At 39.5% G+C, this 20,601-nt stretch overlaps 1 protein-coding gene across 2 annotated transcripts in view; it reads left to right on the top strand.

The window, feature by feature from the left end:
* MCC (MCC regulator of WNT signaling pathway) overlaps positions 1-20,601 on the top strand; it is a 210,712-nt gene that overhangs the window by 160,034 nt on the left and 30,077 nt on the right. For both annotated transcript variants that reach the window (XM_074166053.1, XM_074166054.1), the window contains 7 exons: positions 3,062-3,268; positions 13,321-13,467; positions 13,794-13,883; positions 14,557-14,705; positions 16,441-16,581; positions 17,707-17,807; positions 19,921-20,104. In XM_074166053.1, the coding sequence (XP_074022154.1) occupies positions 3,062-3,268; positions 13,321-13,467; positions 13,794-13,883; positions 14,557-14,705; positions 16,441-16,581; positions 17,707-17,807; positions 19,921-20,104 (1,019 nt within the window). The remainder of the gene's footprint in view (positions 1-3,061; positions 3,269-13,320; positions 13,468-13,793; positions 13,884-14,556; positions 14,706-16,440; positions 16,582-17,706; positions 17,808-19,920; positions 20,105-20,601) is intronic.

The raw sequence follows: 20,601 nt of genomic DNA, 5'->3' as shown, positions 1-20,601 counted from the left end.
GAATGTTACCCAGTATTATCTGGAGTTTTAGGGTTAAGTGGTCTCAAAAGTCAGTGTTCACCAAGAGAGAGATTGTGGGTCCTGGAACACAGGTAGAAATTGGTCTGTGTGAGGTCCACACAGGTCTCTGAAGTGAGATGAGATGAAAACTTCTGCAGGAGGACAAGTCAACAAAATGTAAAAATGGCTTCCATAAGCTTAATTCTCAAGCTTTTTATTCTAACCCCATTATCCACTGTTGATTCAAATTAACTGCAATCAAACTTTTGTAACGATAAATAACTGTCAGCAGCTTCTTCCTGCTCCAAAATGCAGGCCTTTTATTTTTGTGTGATTTCTACATGCATAGCCATTTTTGGGGAAGGCTTTTCCCCACTGCCCATGCTTTAGAGCCTGGGATTGTTTGTGTTTGACAAGTGATAGCATGCCAAGGTTATTAACCTTTCAGTAAGATAGGAATCTGTCTGACAAGCTCTGATGATGTGCTAGGGAAGTGTGTCACCAGTGTGTTTAATATAGCAAAACCTACACTAGAGACCCTCTCCACAGTTCCACTCATGGCTGCAGGTCATTTCTCCTTTCCTGCTTCCTCAGACAGAGAACTGAGAGGTTTTTAAAACAGGTGGAATCATGAATGAAAACCTGAAATATTCTGACTGTCTTTTCCTTTGGCTGGTGGCTTTTTTTCTTCACTGGTGGACTAATGCATTCAAGCGCTTTGAATCCTTCTGCTTTGATGGTTACATATCACTGGGTTTCTTTTAATGCTGTTGCTGGTAAATTTTTTTTGCTTCTTTTATACCAGTCATGTGACCCTAGCTAGCTCAATTGTTTCTGTCCCACAAAGAATGAAAAGACCTTGAAATGAGATTTATCAGATTGTCTGGTAAACTGAACAGTTACAAAACTGTCCTTTGTTTAAGAAAATTTCCACAGATTAGGCTGGTTAGTGCTTTGTATATTTTGAAGAGTAAATAACTATCAGCAGCAGATACCTACCACTAAAATGCTACATATTAAAAAAAGATGTAAGTATTTGCAAACATGAACTATTTAGAACATGAGAACAGCTGCACTGGGTCCAGTCAGAAGTCCGTCTCTCTAGTGGCAGATGCCAATGGAAAAGGTGACATCAAAACAGACATGCATAGTATGTCCTCCTTCTTTCTTCAACGATGCTTCCAGCAAGGTTTATGAACTTCTTGAGCCAGAGATGATGTCTTTGTGTTTAATAGTCGTGGGTGGAATTTTCTTCCATGTTTGTATCTTAATGTGTTTCTTTAACCTAAGTTTTTGGTCTACATAAAGTCTGGTAGGAATAAAGCCTACTGTTGAGTTATGGCTTGTGAAAAAGTGCTGCTTTTTGCTTCTTTTAAACCTGATACTTGCTGATTTCATCTGATGTCACATGTGGAACACAACCCCTCTTCTCAGGAAAGTAAGGCAGAGAGTACTGATGGCAGTGTCAGAGACAAGACTGGAATTACCATGATAGAACATCCTGCCCTGTGCTCAGAACGTTACATTGTAATTCAATCCTATAATCCATGAAATTATACCTGAATTTATCTGCTGTACAGCAGCACGCTGGATAAAACTGCACTGTAATACTGCTTTGAAGAAAAATGAACAACCCAGCAGTTTACATAGATGTATCCATGTACAATATTTATGTTTTATTTACCATGGCGGATGGTAGCATGTTGGTCATCAAACTGGAGAATTGTGGTAATAGTTTAGTCAGCAAAAGGGTATTGATCAAAACGAAGGAGCGCAGAAGCAAGCAGAAAGCTGCCCCAGCTTTGTTAAGGACTATATGCAGCCCTTAGTACGACTGTCAGACCTATGCTGATGCTGCCACTGCCTGCACTTTATACTTGCGTGGAGAGATGGTAGCAATGGAGTCTGGAGAACCAGCAGCAGCTTCTCTGTCTGAAGATACCTCCATGGTGTTGAGCCGCTGCTGTTCTGTCCTCATGACAGTCCTTCCTCTTTCAATGTTGCTCCAGGCTTATCACCCCCAGTGGTGCTCTGAGGAGGGGAAGAGGCTCGGGAAAGGGAGGAGTTGGAAAAGCAGTAACACTGGGAGCATGGGGAATAAGGGAGAAGGAGGCTGAAGCAGAACTTGGCATTAGAGGGGTGAGGAAACAGCAGGGGAAGTGCGTGAAAGAGGAGTTTTGGGGGAAGAAGAGAGAGGAGAAGACAGCATCCAAGACGCACAGTTTAAAATAAAGCTTGATCATCAAGAGAGAATGCTCCTGCCATTACAGAGCTTTTCTTCACATTGTAAGATTAACTGCCTTATGCTTATTCAAAACTTGAACTCATCACCATGTCGTGTTGAAATAACTTACCTTCTCATAGTCTGAGACCTGTAGGTCCAAGTGAAGCTAATTTAAAGCTCCTTTCATCTTACAGAGATGTTGCAAGCCATTGCTCTTTTAGAAAAGTAATTTAGGCTTACTACCAAATATCTAAGCGGAATTATAGTGTATATACACTGTCAATGGAGTTTTATATTTATGACTCTAAACATATCGCAGTTTTATGGAAGAGAGATGTGAAATAGGATTTGAAAGGATAAACTGAACCTGATTGCAAAAGTTTTGTTCCTGCTTCTTCCATAGAGGCATCTTCAACTCGTTGTTCAAAAGTTTTTTTTCCTTTTGTATGTCTTTTCCTCCTTGCTAAGGAGTCTTGCTCCTTGCTGTAGCTGAGATTTATTCTTTAAGATTAATGTGTTGATAACAATAAATAACCAACTTTTCATTATGTCACTCATGGGTGACGTTTTATTTGCATATAAAACATCCATCTGCTTTGGCATTGGTCAGTATGAAATATTTTAATTAAATGGCAAAACAGTCAAACAAAATAAGCAGTAATACTTTTTTATATTACTTACCAAACAAAAGAAGCAAACTAACGGTGTTGTGGGGTTGGGTGTGTACATACAAGTATATATAGTTGCCTGTTGCATGCTCCTGTCCTGTGTACCATTAGTCGTGTTCAGTCATCTTTCTCTGCTTCTTTCTGGTTTCTGATGACTGTATTTTTGCAGACCGTAGAAGAGATTGAGGGTGTGCTGGGACGTGACCTGTATCCAAATCTATCTGAAGAGAGATCTCGATGGGAAAAGGAGCTCGCTGGCTTGCGGGAGGAGAATGAGAGCCTCACGGCCATGCTGTGTAGCAAAGAGGAGGAGCTGAACAGGACCAAGGCCACCATGAATGCTATTCGTGAAGAAAGGGACAGGCTGCGCCGAAGGGTAAGGCTGCTGCATGGATGATGGCTGCTGCTTCATCCTAGCCTGTATAATTTTGTCACCAGAACAAACTTCTCTTAATCTTGCTTCCTGTACTGGCTAGAGGGCTTTTTGTTTTTAAGGCTGAGCTATACAAGTTGCAGAACTAGGACAAAACTGAATATAATTGAAAAAGAGTGTGTGATGAACAGCCAAGGTGTACAACAACCTGATGTCAGAAATCATGTGTTAACAGAAAACCTGATATTCATCTCCAAGGAAGCATATGTAACTTGTCTATAGAGAAAGCAGATGTTCATTTAGTGAATTTTCCTGTGAGGCTTTTTTTTTTTTTTTCCTGTAAACAACAAATATTTCTTTGTTTTTGATGGTAATTCAATTTGTGATTAGGAGAAAGAAAAAGAGCAGGACTCCTGTCAGTGGGTAATAATTCTCAGACCTGAACAATGAGTAGTCCTAGCCATGTCCTGCTTCCCTGTCTACATTTTATGGTGCTGCGAGGTCAGATAAAGGCCTCATGCTTTGTGTGGTGTCCAAATTAAAAAAAAAACAAAAAAAAAAAAAAACAAAAAAACAACAAACAAACCTGGAAATTTGTTCACAAAAAAGATGAAAGATCCAAGAGAACATGACTGCAATCTCTGTTACTTTTAAAATTTGTTAAATTTGTCCCTATTAAATCTGCAGAGTTTCAGCCAGATATGAAATAATTTTGTTTTAAAACAGGCAGTTTCAAGTTTGTGTTCAATTTGAGTGACAATTTAGACCACTGTATCCTGGTAAAATTATTGGAAGTGTTGATCTTTACTTACTGGCAGCAGATCGACTTTTTATGCAAATACTGTGTTTCTAAAACAACATTGTTCTGTAGTGACTGTATCATTTTAGCATGAAGCTGCGTTGTGTGTGACTTCCAGTCTTCAAATATTGAGCCACAAATTAGCTTTGCAAATTCCCTAGCCTCTCTTAACACTAAAAAAAGGTGTGTGTTATGAGGGAAGAATAGTAATCTGCTACCATATAAAACAAGACCACTTCAATTTTTCCTTGGTAAAATTATATACCATGAGTCGTTTTCAGTCCTGAAAGTTTTGGACTGGTTTTATAGTGATCCTTCTTTTTAAACAGAGGCAGTACTACACCTTGAGCTACAGAAGTAGCATTTATGCAGTTGGTGAATTACAGCAGGACTGGGGGAGGGCAGGGAGCAGGTAGTGAATAGAGGCATGTGCTTGTGAAACTTGCTTACATAAATGCAGATATTGACACCGCAGATGATACAGATCAATATTGGGATATCAAACAAGAAAAAAATAGATAGCCCTTGAGGACAGACTTAATAGAAAAAGACTTAAATTTTGAGAAGTATGGAATGCAAGTTAAGGTGCTGAAACAATTGGTATAAAGAATTCATGCTGACAGCCAGGAGCTCCTCAGTTGAAAAAGAGAAAAGGGGAAAGAATTGGTGTTTGTACCCTCAGGGATCAGCGGGGCTGACCCGTTGATGCATGGTGGCAAATTCAGTGCTACTGTGTACCAGATAAGTTATTTCCAATAGAGATTGGACAGACTATATTAAGAATGGTGGGATCTGATCTGAAATGTTATATTAAGTTCTTATCTCTTATGCTTGAAAAGGTTCAGTTTAAACTGGCAAAAAAGAGGTAGAAGATGGTCAGAGAAATGGATAGCTTACTTGGAGAAGTGACTTAAAGAGATTGTCCTGTTTGGCTTGGCACAGCAAAATATGAATTTGATTTCTCTTTACAAGTGCTGGAGAAAGCAAGTTAAGAGTGGGAGCTAATGTCTTTTCAAACTCAGGGACAAAATTGGAGCAAGAACAGATTAATATAAATCACTCACAGCTCAGGCCAGAAATTAGGCTATGAGGTGTCTAACAGAGAAGAGGCCTGTGGTTCTGAAGAAACAATAAGGAGTAAAGGCTACTGACTGACTACTTTGGAAACAGAGCTTTAAAATATTACAGTTATGTTGGTATAATGAGATGTATCACTATGCAGGGCTACCTATTAAAACAAGGATGGTTACATTCGGATTGTATCTAAAGGAAGTTAAAAAAGCGTACTTTCAATTGGCCCAGTTAATGCAGCTGCATTAATTCTAGAGCTAGTCTTATTATCTCTGCACAAAACTGTTAAGTTTTCTCTGGCTGCCAGCAGCAGCAGAGGGTTGGGTTAGATGATGAGGAAAATGCTGTTTAGTTCTGTGAATGTGGATACTGCTTGACTTGGTCACTCTGTTGGAATCGTGAACCAGGCGTTCATGGACCCACACGAGTACTGGCTCTGTTGTTGAATATTTCACAATTTCCTTAGTGTGGGCAGGGCTTAGGACTGAAAGGAGAGTCTGTCAATCATGCTGATCTAGCAGTTGCTGGCCCCTCTGCTGGAAATGTTGGCAGGGATGCTGCATGTGCTCCTGTTGCCTCTCTGTCATGGAAGCATCTCTGGTGGAAACTGAATTGAGGTCATCAGCTTGCGCTGTGTAAGTGGCTAGAACAACTGCCGGATGACAACAGTGGTGGGACGTTACTGACCGAATTGTCTTCAGACCACTGACCCTGGGCAGGGGAAGCCTTGAAGTGCTCTGTAGAGACTGGGAGCTGCCTTTTGTATACAGCAAGACAGTTTAAATGTTCGTTCTTCTAATTAAGGAAGTTCTTCTTGGACAGATTGGGTAGATGTCTTGCCCAGTAGATGAAGGGTTAATGTTGCATTGGCACAAAGCATAACAAAATCAAGCAGCCTCTACATTCTCACACAGCTGGCAGGTTGGGCTTTTTTTTGGTTGTTTTCATTTAGTTTGCGGCTATACAGGACTTTATTGAAATAAGGTTTTTAATACCATCCTGAACTTGCAGAACAACTGGTTTATTGCCCCCAGCAGAGAAGTTTGTTCCTGGCCTATGACCCTGTCAGCAGTACTATGTAATTGTTGCACTGGAAACTGTATTTGCATTTTTAATGTAACTTTGTGCCCACAGTTGCAACAAAATAAATGTTTTCTTCGACCTGTTAAATATTTTCCGTGTGCCACCTGGACTCAAGAGTAACTTCAGATTATTTCCCTGGAGAGTGGGAAAGGAGATCCAACTAAAATTTAGTTATTGTTCTTCTCAAATTAAATTGGGTGAAGCGAATAATCTTGAAGTTGACCAGATCAATAGGTCTGTTACTTTAGACCAATGTCTGTAATCAAGCAGAGTGCTTTCAATACATTTTTCTCAGGCTTGTTGGAGGTTTAATTTAATTAGGTATTTATTGTGCTCAGTTAACAGATTGAGCAGCTTTCTAGAACAGTAGCTAAGAAATACCATACATACAGAGTTTGTTTCTCACGAGTCATTAGTAAATGAGGTAATAGCTTATTTCTGTATTGGTGCCTACAGTGTAGCAGCCAATTTCATAACACAGAGGTTTGTTTTACCTCTGCATGATATTGCCATATTAAAAATAAAATCTATTTAAGCCTGGGCCAGTCAATGCCCTAGAAACTGCTTACACATAGCTGACCATAATCCTGAAGTCAGTAACACAGATAAGATGCTGGGGAACTTCTGTACCAGTTCATGGGATTAATATTTTTATTACATGAGAATAAGGTTGTAATCAAGTCAGTACTATTTACAGCTTCTATATGTAGTAACAGGCTTAAATAGCAGTAGAAAAAGTAATATGTGTGTTCTTACACAAAATCTCTTGTATCCACCAGGGGAGTCGGATGTGCAGCGCTGATACAGCATATAAACTCCGTCACAACTGCAAAGGAAAAGTTGGGTTTTTTTAGTTACTGTCCATAAAGTTGCCAGATGAGCAGTGCTTCATCACGGCCCCAGGCAGCCTGTTGGCACCAGAAGCAGTGGGTGTGGGTAGCGCTCAGGCTTCCCTGAGGCACTTTTGAAGAACTAAGTCTACAGTGAAAAGGCGGTTCCAGCTCTGGAAGTCTGTTAAGTCTGTTCTCTGCATAAGCCGTATGTCAGGTCGTTCAGTTAATCAAATGCTTTTAGTTATGAAGATTATTCTGTATCTGCTCCAAACTCAATTTACCCAACTGACCAGAACAAAACCAGACTTAATATTTTAGCTGTCTTTGACTTAAGACCTTCCTGAAAACATAATGAGCAGAGGAGTAGAAAAGTGCCCTTTTAATGCATGATCCCTCCAGCTGCCAGATTGCACCCGTTCCAGGAAACGTCATTTTAGCATGAGCGCTCTCCCAAAATACCTTTTTCTTGCAAGGCGTTGAAACCTACCCAAACCCCAGCAGGAGTCATGTCCTTGGCCTCGCAGGTGTTCTTGAGCCCACACTGTTCTCAGATGACACAAAACTGGCACAAGCTGCTTGACTGTCCTTGTTTTGATGACACTTGTGTTGGGATCAGAAGGTGTAGTTCCAGATTGCTAGAGAACACTGATTAAGTTATGGGCCTTCAGAGATTACTATCAGCTTGCACAGCTTAAAGTGATCCTTGAACTGTTCTGTCTCCTTGTCTGTTGATGCGCACCAGAAACCTGAGGTAGCAGCCAAAAGCTATTTCCATTCTCCACCTCCTTCAGTTGCGTGGTATTTGCTTATGCAGCAGTATCTCTGCTTAGCTGTTAAGGAACTGGAGCTTTGCTTCTGTTTCCAAGCTTGTATGCAAATGCTCAGTGATTAATTTGAAGTTAAATGGGAAAAAGCCTGAGATAGGCTTACAGCCCTTGCATGTGTCTGTTTCCGCTGTGTGCTGGCCTGGATCAGAACGCTTCAGTTGTGCTTGGAGCTTTTACGGAATCCACCCTTCACCTCCTGTGTCATGTCCTGCCATGTCCGTGGTTTTCCTTGCTTTGCATCCTTTATAGAGGTGCAACACCCAGCTCTTTCTGCATGGAGCACTGCATGAGGGACTTCTGTCCAAAAGGTGTCAAAAGCAGGAGGGCACTTGCTTGGTAACATATTTTTATCACCCAGTAGCTTCTCCCACTACTAGAATAGCTGCATGTATAAACCCCTCATAGTGTGCCTGTTTTCCTGTAACTTTTTTTATTCATGTGTTGTTTCCTTTCTGTGTCCCTCAAAGTAATTGTTCAAACTGCAGATTGATTTTCAGATCTGCCAGAAGAGTAGGACTCCAAGTTCTTACATATTCCTTGAAAGTAGACATCTTCACAGAGGAGAGAGATTCTGCAAATGCCTCCTTTGGACTGATGAATGCAGGTCTAATCTCATTCAGCTCCAGAGACTTTGTGGAGGAGTTTGCCCTTATAAATACCAGGAGAATCTTCTTAACCATACTATGTCAACCACAAGAGACAACCTGTAGGAAATCAGACCTTGTTAGCTCTGGTGCTCATGATTTAAGAGGGGCTGACAATTATCTAGCTTAAAATAATCACCACTAGGCCTGATTGAAAGGTTAGGGGTGCTTTAGGCTGGGAAGTGCCCGCACCCTGAGAGCAGCTTGAATTGTCACACTGGTATTTCATTTTCCATCTTCTCCTCTTCAGATTTGCAATGTGCATGAATAAATTAGAAAGTGGGAGAGGTATATTGACTTTCTGTGGTTTGTAGTACTTCATATTCCTCCTCTGTGTAACAGGGAAAAAAATTGAAGTGTTATTAAAATTCTGGCGAAAAAATGTTGTTACATGAAGGGTTCAAAGATACTGCATGATGAAACAGGTCAATAGTAGGATGGAAAGAAAAGAATCACAGGCATGCTCCTTATTTGAAACTAGCCTAGGAACAAAAGCAGCAGGTGTCCTTTGAATGTGGAAATCAGTGACAAAACCAAGCAGTTTGTAGCTGTGGGCTTTTTATTTAGGACACGTTAACAAATCATGTAGTTGTGAGTATGCATGTGTGAAATACAAAGAGCAAAAACTTGTTTCTTAGATCCATGATTATAGATAATGAGCATATTCTGCTGAAGTATTTTCTGTAACCCGCTATGCATTTCTGCAAACATGTCCGTGGTGCCTGTTAATCACTTATGAAGCCTTTCATAAATCCAGCATTACTGCAGTGTGGCAGCCCCTTTTCTTTTCCACCCTTGCTGTCTTTTTATTTAGTTCTTAAGATACCCACAAGAAATTATGCTATATTTTTCCCTTTCTCCTTCTCCAATTTTCAGCATTCAAAGGAAAAAATTATAAATGCAGCTAAACAATTGGTTAATATTACTAAATGTCAAATATTTAAAAAATAAAATTTCCAGTTATTTAAGTTTATATTAATAATTTGAGAATGTCTGTTTGCACCTGACTTATCTTGGTATCTAAGCTATCCATTGCTCTGAAGTCTTAATTGCTCTGGTGCCTTGTGTTCCATTGAGGCCCCTGCTCCTGCTGTTTCCAAGGTTCCAGCACTTCTTTACTTCTGTAATTCTTTGGACTTCCTCCAGCTGTTTAGAAGATCTTTGCTCCTTTTTTAATTGTGGATTTCACAGATGTTTCCCTGAATTTCTTCTTTTTTCCTCTGTTCTCACCTCCCCTTTTTTTTTTTTCCTGATAATATAATTAGATCTGCCTGTCGGCCATTTTCTGTCTCAATTAAGAGTTTTAGGACTTTATGGCAGTTTTTATATCCTTTTGGATGTTTCTGTCTTTAAACTGGTATGATGCAAGGACTGAAGAAATCTTTCTCTGAATCCCTTTAAATCCTTCCTTGTTATTCCTCTCCAACTCACAAACCAACTTTTCTGTCTTTCAGTGGAACTTTTTTGATTTTGTTTCTTTGCTTGTCTTCACGCATCAGATTTTGCCAATTTTGTCATCCATTTCCTGTAAGACCTGCACTTCCTCTCTCTCCCGTTTCCAAGTGTTTACTGTGTCTTGTGTGCAGGACTGCAATTACCTTCATTCTACTAATAAATGTAACCTTCAGAATAATTTATATTACGTTGGTAACGACACTTAAAACTGGTAGAAGTATTAAGCAGGGGTGGTCAGACAATTTTTAATCATACTTTTTAAACTAGTCTTTTCATAACTCATGCAGTCACCAATCCAGAGAAGAAACTGGCTCTTCTGAACTTTTTCTTGATTCCTGTTCCTTGGTCTTCCTTTATTTTTCCTGTAAAATTACTACTAGTGTGGAAAAGTACTTTCTGAGGAGGTGGTGCATGCTGCTCTATTTATGGTCGAGGTTTTGGTGATCAGAAATAGTTACCTAAGCTGTCTCTGGGCAGTCTGGTGGGTAGGCAACCCGGTCATGAGGTTCTGGCTTGGTGAATGTGTGAATTGTGAGATGGGTGATTTTACAGCTCAGACAAACTTGCCCTGTTATCCTGCTCAGAATTACCATCCAGTACTCAACATTGCTAAAGTTAGTGCAGTTATTTATAGCAATTAATTCAGAATGTAATTTCTCAAATGAGGGCCTGAGTTGGTATGTACATCAAGAAGTATGAATAAGCAGTTTCTTTAAGTTGTGGTTGCTTCTATGATACAGTATTAAAGCAGTGACTTGCATAGATTGATAACTGTGCTGTGCTCTGAGTTGTCTTTTATAAATGCTTTCCCAAGCAAAGCTTTGCCTTGCTACGGTCTTAGCTGTGTTCATTTTTCTCTTTGTTGTTTCACAGATCCTTAAGAATGATTGGCTTTGTAACCGTGGTCAATAGTCGCTGCTCAGTCATAAAACATAGCCTAAAGGAAACCTGTATGATTACAGTTTTATATAATATTGTCCTTACATAAGGTGGTTTTAAACTTTAGAGTCAAAGAATGCTTAGCATTTTCAGCAACTTTAACACTGTGTTTCCTGGTTGCCCTTAAATTTAAAATGTTACTTGCTTTTGGAATGAAATATTCCAAGACTAGCTTCTGAACATAGGTGAATATTTTAGCAATTTTTAAGTCAGACATTGAAGCAGGTATTTCACTTTATAAAGAATACATCCCTAGTGGCTTTCCTGTTTGCTTGCTTTTAAACAATGCTGTAACTTAAGCACTTGGGGAATTTAACTTGGAACAGCTCAGGTTAAAAGAAATAGTAATAAATGTGATTTTGATTTAATGAAGTTTTGGGGTTGCTTTTTTTTTTGCTTTTTTTTCTCAGTGTTAATGCCATAGTACAAAATCCTATCTGAACTGGCATTCCACATCTGCAAGGAGAAACAGGCATACATGGTTTATTTCAGTTTTATGCATATCAGCAGACTGAAATGATTGGTTTGCATCAGTAGAGCACTTCTGTCCTTAAGGTTTGCATTAGTGCAGCTGTACCCATGTTGAAATTATATATGTCTATGTGAACAAACGAGGCCTCAGCTGCAAATATGTAGAAGATACATGCTATGAATGTGCACTTTATACACTCTGCTCAGTTAACTTCACGATGTAATTACAATTAAGATGTATAATTCTGGGGCAAGCACCCATATCCATTTTTCAGCAAGTTAGTTTAAACATTGGGGATTTGATTTGAGGTTTTGTGTACTTTGTCCTTTTTTTAACAGAGAGCGCCATGGAGTTGTTTGGATTCATTTTGTTTAAGGTGTAGCATTCCTCTACGACTGAACAGGGAAGTTAGGAGCATAGTTAGCCTTTATGTGCTCTTATTGTTGCCACCTACAGCTTTTTGTTAGTAACATGCAATTGTTCTGCTCTGTTATGTAAAACTCATGGTTTTTTTTTTTCTTTTTTTTTAATTTCCACATACCTAAAAAATCTGGGGTTTTTGACAGTAAGTCTTCAGGCAACCTGACCTTCAGTTTGCGTACAACTGAGGGAGAGGCACGGGTATTCCTAAGGGAAGTAGAAGCAGAAGGAAGTAGAGGGTCACAGGAGGCATAAGATATTATTCTCTGTATGTTGTGCAGAGAACTTGCTGACTGGCACTTCTTCAAGCAGAGATTGTTAAAGCTCTGACCATGCTCTTGGTGCGCCTATAGCTGAAGAAAGCTTCAGCTTTAACACAACTTTAATTTTATTGCTTTTTGACTAAGGGGTTTCAGCTTGCTTAATCAGTTCTTCGTGTACATCTATTGTAGTTAGTATAAAATCCCACCTTGTTTTAGAGAATCAGAGTTGCATTTCATGCTACGGGGATGTCAAATGGACTAAACTTTTATTTCACTGGACTTCTGGTGAAATTTCACAAGTCCTAGTTTGCAGATGGACTGTTCCAATAAAATTGGCATAGAAACTTGTGTATAAAAGTAAACACTCTATATCCAGGGAAATTTCCTCTTCAGATGGTTTCCTCCCCCTTCTCTCATCTCATAGTCTTTGTTTGAGATTCTGTGGGAAAAATGAGCTCTGTCACTGTACCTTGTGGTATAATTGTTGTGTTAAGCAGGCCATTTTTCTTTGTCTGTTAAGAATTATTCCAAGGTAAACACTATAATCTTTAGCTCAGCTATAGTTTGGCTCGTGAAGATTTTTTTTTTTTTCACCTTTTAGTCCTGAAAATCTTTTGACGTCAGTTCTGCTAGTATCTGATTTGTTCTGAGGACCATGCAGTGTTTGCAGTGTATGTTTACAGAGAGCTTCTGCAGACTGTTGGCTGGGTATTTTCTTGCCTGTACATTACTCACTATATGGTAGCTTTACTTAACTTTAGTTATAAAAGAATGATTAATGTTTGAATTTCTTTGACCTTTAAATATGACAAAGTCATCCTGTGATATTTATGTCAAGGTTTTTTTCAACACTGGCACTTTCCATTAACAGCAGGATCTTCGTTTGATTTGTTTAGGCATCATAATCTTGGGCTGGAGCATTAGCTTCACCCCGGAGAGTAATTTCTGCACGTATAGTACAGCTGCACTGAAAGGGTTATATAAAACAAGCTAAAGCTTTGAGTAATTACTTTACAGTATTACATTTGCATATTTGCACATTCCAAACAGTTTTAAAAACTGACAATAGAATTTTAAAACAACCTCCATTCATCTGTTCCCCACATGAAAACTTCATGGCCATCACAGGACAAAATACAACTTCTATGCTCGAGCCAGAAGCAATTAGGCTTGGCCAGACAATGAGAAAATCTCCAAAGTATTTAAACCATAAAAGTGGGAAAAACCAGAACCTTATGTTTTGTTGTAGGTTCGGGAACTGCAAACACGTTTGCAAAGTGTGCAGGCAACAGGCCCATCCAGCCCAAGTCGTCTCACTTCTGCCAATCGACCCATTAACCCCAGCACGGGAGAGCTGAGCACAAGCAGCAGTAGCAATGACATCCCCATAGCCAAGGTGAGCTATTGTGTGTTTCAGGAACGCTGCTCATTACCTGGGAGCAGCAGACTTTGTTTTGCACAGCTGCTGTGCAGATCTTGTGATTAACTGGGAGATACCTAGAATCCCCAGAGGGTTTTCTGGGGTCCTAGGCAGGCCCATGAACTTGAGCTGCAGAAAGGAATTAAGCACCAATGGTTGTAATTCTCTCAGCTACAACACAGATGTCAATTCTGCAGTAGTTTAATCCAGGTTTGCAAGCGTAGCTAATGGACAAATGCATTTTGTGTAATCTTTATGGAGCGTGGATTCCTGTGTAACCTGTGCAGCTTTCTGACTTACAGATTGCTGAAAGAGTGAAGTTGTCAAAGACAAGATCAGAGTCATCATCATCTGATAGACCTGTCTTAGGATCAGAAATCAGCAGCATAGGGGTAAGGACTGATAATTATGTACCTGCATGATACCTTCTGAAGATGTTCCATTAAAAGTGGCATTGTTTTTTTACTAAATTAATATATGGGCTAACTGAAAATACTTTAAAAGTTATTTTGAGAAAAATATTTCAACAGAGAATATTTCACCCAGTATTAAGATCTCATTTTCTTATAGCTGGTGGCTAGAAACCATTTTCTGGACTTCAAGAGGATAGTTTTGGAGTGAATTCCTCCAAAAATACTGTTTTTCAAGACTGTTCAGTTGCATTTCACAACTTCCAATTAACGGAGAACTGGGTTCTGTTTTGTAGTTCCAATGTAAATCCATACTGCTGTTGTTACTGTGTGTTAGTATTTGTTTCAGTGAAGAACTTAACTCTTGACCTTTTGCTAAGCTTTCAACAAAGTAAATAACTTGCATATTAGGGTTTTTTAATGTATGATGAAATAGTGGGCTTCACCCTTTGGTTAGTACAATTTTAAATCAAGGTAGTTTCATAAAGTGGAAACTTGTAAATGTTCTATTCAATGTAAAATTCATAGTGAAAACTGAATAATGAATGCCTTGAAGTGAGCGCGTGCAAGCAAATGCAGTTCTCAATGCAGACTGCCTGTGAGAGGAATCCCACTGGTCATCTATTCACAATGATCTATTAACTGCCCTGTGCAGGTGTCTAGTACTGTGGCTGAACATTTGGCGCATTCCCTCCAAGACTGCTCAAACATCCAGGAAATCTTCCAGACTCTTTATTCACATGGATCTGCTATCTCTGAAAGTAAAATCCGAGAGTTTGAAGTGGAGACAGAGAGATTAAATAGGTAAGGTGAAAAGTGAGATATGCTCGGATGTGTTGTCTGCTATTAGCTTTGTTAAAGTTACTACTTTTTTACCCTTTTTGAACATCTCTTAGTTCACTCCCAGCTCAACTGTGGCAGCTGGAGATAAACATGGAATGTAGGTGATAAAGAGAAGGTTGACTCGTATGCTGGGGATTCATTAGTATGACAGTTTGGTCATGCGTTATTAGATCAGCGTGGCACCTTCACGCGTGACAATTTGTGTTGTAGAGTGTCCTTCTCTATGGCTGACCAAGCAGGCACAGCATCTTTTTATAAAAAAAAGACACATCACTGCGAGAAATAGGGATTCCCATAACTTATTCTCCATCATTCTGGAATTAGCTTGTTTTTGTTTTGTCCTGAAGAAACAGAATTATAGCATTGACTGTGTCAATGAATGTACTTACATGTGGCATATGTACCAGTGTGGCATATGTACCAGTAAATAGACTTCTGCCTGCAGAAGAAAGATGGCAGCTTTCTGGTTGCAGTTAAAATACTCCTGGTGTTATCTTTCAATAAGCTCTATCAGAACCAATGCTTCATGTACTCTCTAGCACATAAAATCAAAACTGTGGGCCAAGAATTGTGTCTTGGCATGTTTCCTCCCAAGTTCTCTCTTCCCCACAGCTATCTCAAGTTTAGTCTGATCGGTACAGTATCTCTTTTATTTGTAGCTCATGCTTTTGTAGTGCTGCAAAATGTGATCCTTTTTTTCTTTCTTTTTTTCCATTTTTTTTTCTTTTTTCTGTGCACTGCACAATTATGCTTTGACAACATGTATCCTTATAGGAGGTGTCAAAGAAGATATAGGAGCTGAAGCATCTAAGAGTTCTAGCAGCTGGGAAACTCAGGGCTTTATTCTGATAGCTGAATAAATGGTTTACTAGCCCTTCTTCTTGTGTTTGTTAAGAAGTCAGTGATTTTAGAGTTCTGGGTGGCACTGATTTCTTCATTAGCTACCTGTCCAAAACTTTAAATTATTTGCCTCTCGTTTCGGTGTATGTCAGACTCTTCTGACTAGGCATAGCACACTGATGTATAGTGCAGTTATAAGCAATGATACTGATATTCTGAAGCTTCATTTTCAGAATCACAGTTAACCTCATTGAGAAGAATATTACAGTTAAGTTCTGATATGAGCTTCTGTTTGACTATTGCCAGAAGTTTTGGAGATTTCATTGCCTCATTGAAACTTCGTTCGTATTTTGCATGTTACCTCTCTAATCACAACTGAAATACTGCTTCAGTGAAACAGTCATTCTGCATGTTCCAAGGAAAGGGGGGCATTTATGCAGCTGCATGATCCCTACACACATCCACACATTGCACTGATGAATATGCCACTTAAAACGAGAAGCAAATGTGGCAGCAGGAATTGAGGAATGGAGGCAGAAAAATTAAGCAAAAGGTTAATATGAAACTGTCCTACACAATCTTGTGGCTACAAAATAAGGGTACAGCTTTCTGCTTGCCCCTGTTGCATAGGGTTATGATTACATTTTATGGGAAGGGGAAGAGGCTGTCCTAAGAGAAGTTACTATCCTCTTGGCTGTGGATATGGGACACAGAACTAATAGATTTTGCCATCTTCATTAAAAACCTTGTGTAGACCAAATGGTATTTGTTGTTTTAAATTATGATTGTTCTAGAGTTTTCAGGACAGTGTCTGCAAGCTAAGCTTGAAGGTTGCAAATTACTTCCTTTTCTACAGCCGTATTGAGCACTTGAAATCCCAGAATGACTTGCTGACAATAACACTGGAAGAGTGCAAGAGCAATGCCGAGAGGATGAGCATGCTTGTTGGGAAGTATGAGTCCAACGCCACAGCCCTCAGGCTCGCGCTGCAGTACAGGTATGTACCTACACAGAGGGTGTCTCAGCCAGAAAAAGAAGGAGCAGGAGAGACTTCATAGAAGTCTTTGAAATGGCTGGTGTGCCATAGTAATACTCTTTTGTTTCCTCCCTGAAAAAAAGCCCCTTTGGTTAAACTACTTGACAAACTACAGAACTGAAGTTATTGATACCAGTGTATTTCAGCTCTAGTTCACCAAAAGTAGCGAACTTGATCTAATAGAAATATGAAGATTTATCTTTTCATTTTTAAATACTGAATTAACTTTTGAATTAGGAGTTGTGTGTAGGCTCATACCCTCTCTGCTGTATCCATTCTTAAGATACAGGTTCTCTGTATTAGGATGGCACATTTCACAAGACCGATGGACCAAGAGTAGTATTGTTCTCCACATAATTCAGAGTGACTTTATATTACATCAGTTGGAATTGTGGATGAATTGGTTGGTATTTGGTTACAAGTATCTAAATTTGCTTTAAACTATATGTAAAAAGATGGTATCGTTTAATTCCTTCAGCTGCAACTAATTAGGAACAGGCAGTTCTGGGCTTAAGACAAATTGTATGCCTTCTGAAGAATGTATTCTGTTGTCATGGTTTATCCCCAGCCAGCAACTAGGGCCATGCAGCCATTGTATTTAGAAGCTGTTGTGTTGTAAGGAGGAAAATCTTACAGCCAGGACAGAGCAACAAGTATTTCTCTTTTCTTCTTACTATATCTCGTGTAGTGTAGTTATATAGTAGGATATAGAATACTGTATTTTGTATAATAAGAAGGTCTGAAAAGAGTTTCTTGAAGAGATCATGTCGACCACCATTTGTATTGTTGACTGTTTCAAACGTGCTTCTGGAGCTCACTTCACATAGGTCATTCTTTTCTGTTTTAACTTGTTGCATTACTTGAGGCCAACCTGGGACCATCATAAGGAAGGAGAGACTGTTGAATGCTTATGATAGAAGCTATGTGTGTTATGTTGTTTAATATCACTGCTGCTAGACAAGTAGTTGGGAATCATGCAGTTCACTAGCTACCTCTTTTTTGTTGCTCTTGCAGGTATTCTTACCCTCTAAATTGCAGATGTATTTTGTGTGATTTTTGTTTTCTGTGGTTTGTTTTTTCTTTCAGTGAACAATGCATAGAAGCATATGAGCTGCTGTTGGCATTGGCAGAAAGTGAGCAGAGTCTCATTCTCGGGCAGTTCAGAGCTGCAGGTGTTGGTTCTGTTGGTAAGATGTCAATGAATCACTTCATTTAAATATTTTTTTGCATGTCAGTTAGCATTAGAGTTAGTTGTAATGGTGAATCATCTTATGACCCATCACTTAAGAATGCTCTCCCATCTTTTCTTGTTTTTAACTAATTAAAGTATTTTACACACCCAGAAAACAGGGGAAAAGAAAAAGAGAGACTGGAATTAAATAATAAAATTCACCAGCAATTTAAATTAACCTATGTACACTATCACAAGGGAATGCCTGTTCTGGCAGTGGTGAGGCTGCTGCAGGCATGCAACTGTACAGAGTGGAATTATTAAACAATACTTATGAGCGTATGTGGCTTAGGGCCATACAGCTGTGGTAACTGCAAGTACAGATTTTGTTTAAACCGGCAACATTGACCTCCCTAGAAGCTGAGTATAGTCTATGAAAAACTAGGATCAAGACAGCACAAAGGTATCATTGAGTAATTACCAAAAAAACAACAACAACAAAAGGCTCTATTTTTTCACCCCACATTTTACCTTGGCTCTGAAATTTTAAAATGTTCTGTCTTATGTTTTACTGTGTTGTCGGGGTGATTAGCCGATATGTTCTGTGTTTTTCTCATTTTCTGGGTAGTTAATCTTGTGGCTAGGTATCATTTCTTAATATGCTCCTCACTAAGTAATGCAATGAACCATTGTCACGGTGGTTGAAGGTTGGAACCAGTATTCAGAAGTGTTTGGAGGCTGATGTTGCTGCTGGCTCCACTTGTTCCATGTGCTAGGGAGCTTTCCCTGCTGGCAGGGATAAGTGGCCAGCAAAAGTGAATTTAGTCTTGGATTTTCTATTCGTATAGGTGGCAGAAAGAAATCTTGGAAGGGAGAAATACTATGGGTTTGAGTAGGGTTTCATCTCACACGCATTTATGAAAGAGTGTAGTTTAGTTTTTATATAGGTGTCTGTCTACAGCTCATAAGTATGGTATTATCAGTTACAGCCCTGTGATAGAAATAGTGCCAATTTCCCATTACATAGCACAGCTTGGAGGAAGTTGTGTTTGGTGTAGGTTTCACTGTGAAATTTGATTAAAACACCTAGATAAAATAGCAGATTTTTGGTTTGAAGGTCAGTCAAGTTTTATATCAACATCTGTGAGTGGGAAATTCATGGGAGTTGCTTCTGCATCGCTTAGAGCTGAGCATATCCAGCTGCTCTTAACAGAACATTCTCCATCCTTTCTTCCGCATTAATGTTATTTCTAGTGCACACACTTCATTTAGCAAGTGTGAAGTATGGGTAATTGGTCTTTGACTCAAATAAGGATGAAATGAAAATCTGACATAGAGCAAACTGGATTTTTTTTTTAAACCCTCGACATCTTTGCATGGTATTTGGTAAAGTCTGAATATATTGTAGTTTTGTTCAGACTTTCAGTGTAGCCACTAATGTGTCTTTAATGACTTGACTCCAGCTGGAGTTAGGACTATGAGAACAGTGATAATGGTGGTTTCTTTCCTGCTTCTACTGAAGGGGTGGCTTACCAGCTCCATAAATGCTGCATAACCACTAGAAATTACAGCAAATTAATAAACACCAGAGCTAGTTTTCTTTTGATTTAGTATGCATGGCTGTAAACTCTGAAAGGCTGCTTCTAAGCAGTAAGGCAATGCTTCCAGCTGGAAAAGAAGGTGTTCTAGCAAACCATTAGGCCATATGGTGCTTGTGAGAAAAAAGCACTGGAAATGACCACACCGTGACACAGCACTGGACTGGAGTAGGAGTTGTAATCTGGTCTGAGGCCTTTCCAGTGTATTACTAATTTGAGCATCCTAACCTAATCCTGATGCACAATGTACACCCTTACAAACAGATAAGTGAGTTAAGGTAAAACATCGCTTAAGACATAACCGGAGCAACAAGTACCTGGAGCTTGTGCCTGGGAAGGGAGATGCATTCAGGCCAGTAGCCCAGCTACCACTGATACTCAAACAGAAGTGAAGTTGGTTTTACATCAGATTGGTAATTTAATGTCGTCATCTTGGTATAAGCTGAGAGCGTGTAGAAGCATCTCTACTCTTGCCATATTTTCTCTTACTCTCCTCAAAGCTCTGAAACAGATTGTTTCCTTGAAAACTAGGGGACCAGACAGGTGATGAAAACATCACCCAGATGCTTAAGAGAGCTCATGACTGCAGGAAGACAGCTGAGAATGCAGCAAAAGCCTTGCTGATGAAACTAGATGGGAGCTGCGGGGGAGCCTATGCAGTCACTGGCTGTAGCGTGCAGCCCTGGGAAAGCCTGTCATCCAACAGCCACACAAGGTAACTGCAACTCCTCTGATCCCCAAGTGCTTGATTTCAGACCAAAAGTTGTGTTGTGTTGTATTGTATTTGCTGAACTACCTCCCTCACCTCAGTCCACTGGCTTCTTTGCTTTGATTTGTAAGTCACCATCCCTCAGTGGTCTAATTGTCTTTAGACTTTGAGCAGCTCCAGCCAAGAAGGGTTTTGTATAAATTTGTTGCAAATGGGTGACTCTGAACTTTGATCTTCCTCATAAAGGGCAAAACCATTACATTTCTTTTACTTCCTTGACTTTCTTGCTGTTTTGTTGGAACTCAAATCATGTACTCCTTATTCGTATCTGTTTTATGCAGACAACACAGAGGTATGGAGAACCAGAGATCAGAAGTATACTTCCATTGGGGTTTTGGAGGGCTCAAGAACTGTTTTCTAAATGTTGCAAATCTAGCCATTTTGTTTTAAACTATTACCTCTCCCTTCTCATTCCCCTTTGCGCCCCTCCAGATTCTTCCTTC

This window comes from Numenius arquata, chromosome Z (genome assembly GCF_964106895.1).
Source record: "Numenius arquata chromosome Z, bNumArq3.hap1.1, whole genome shotgun sequence".
Lineage (NCBI taxonomy): Eukaryota > Metazoa > Chordata > Aves > Charadriiformes > Scolopacidae > Numenius > Numenius arquata.
Note: the sequence above shows the minus strand (reverse complement) of the source record. Positions and strands in the feature narration are given on the sequence as shown.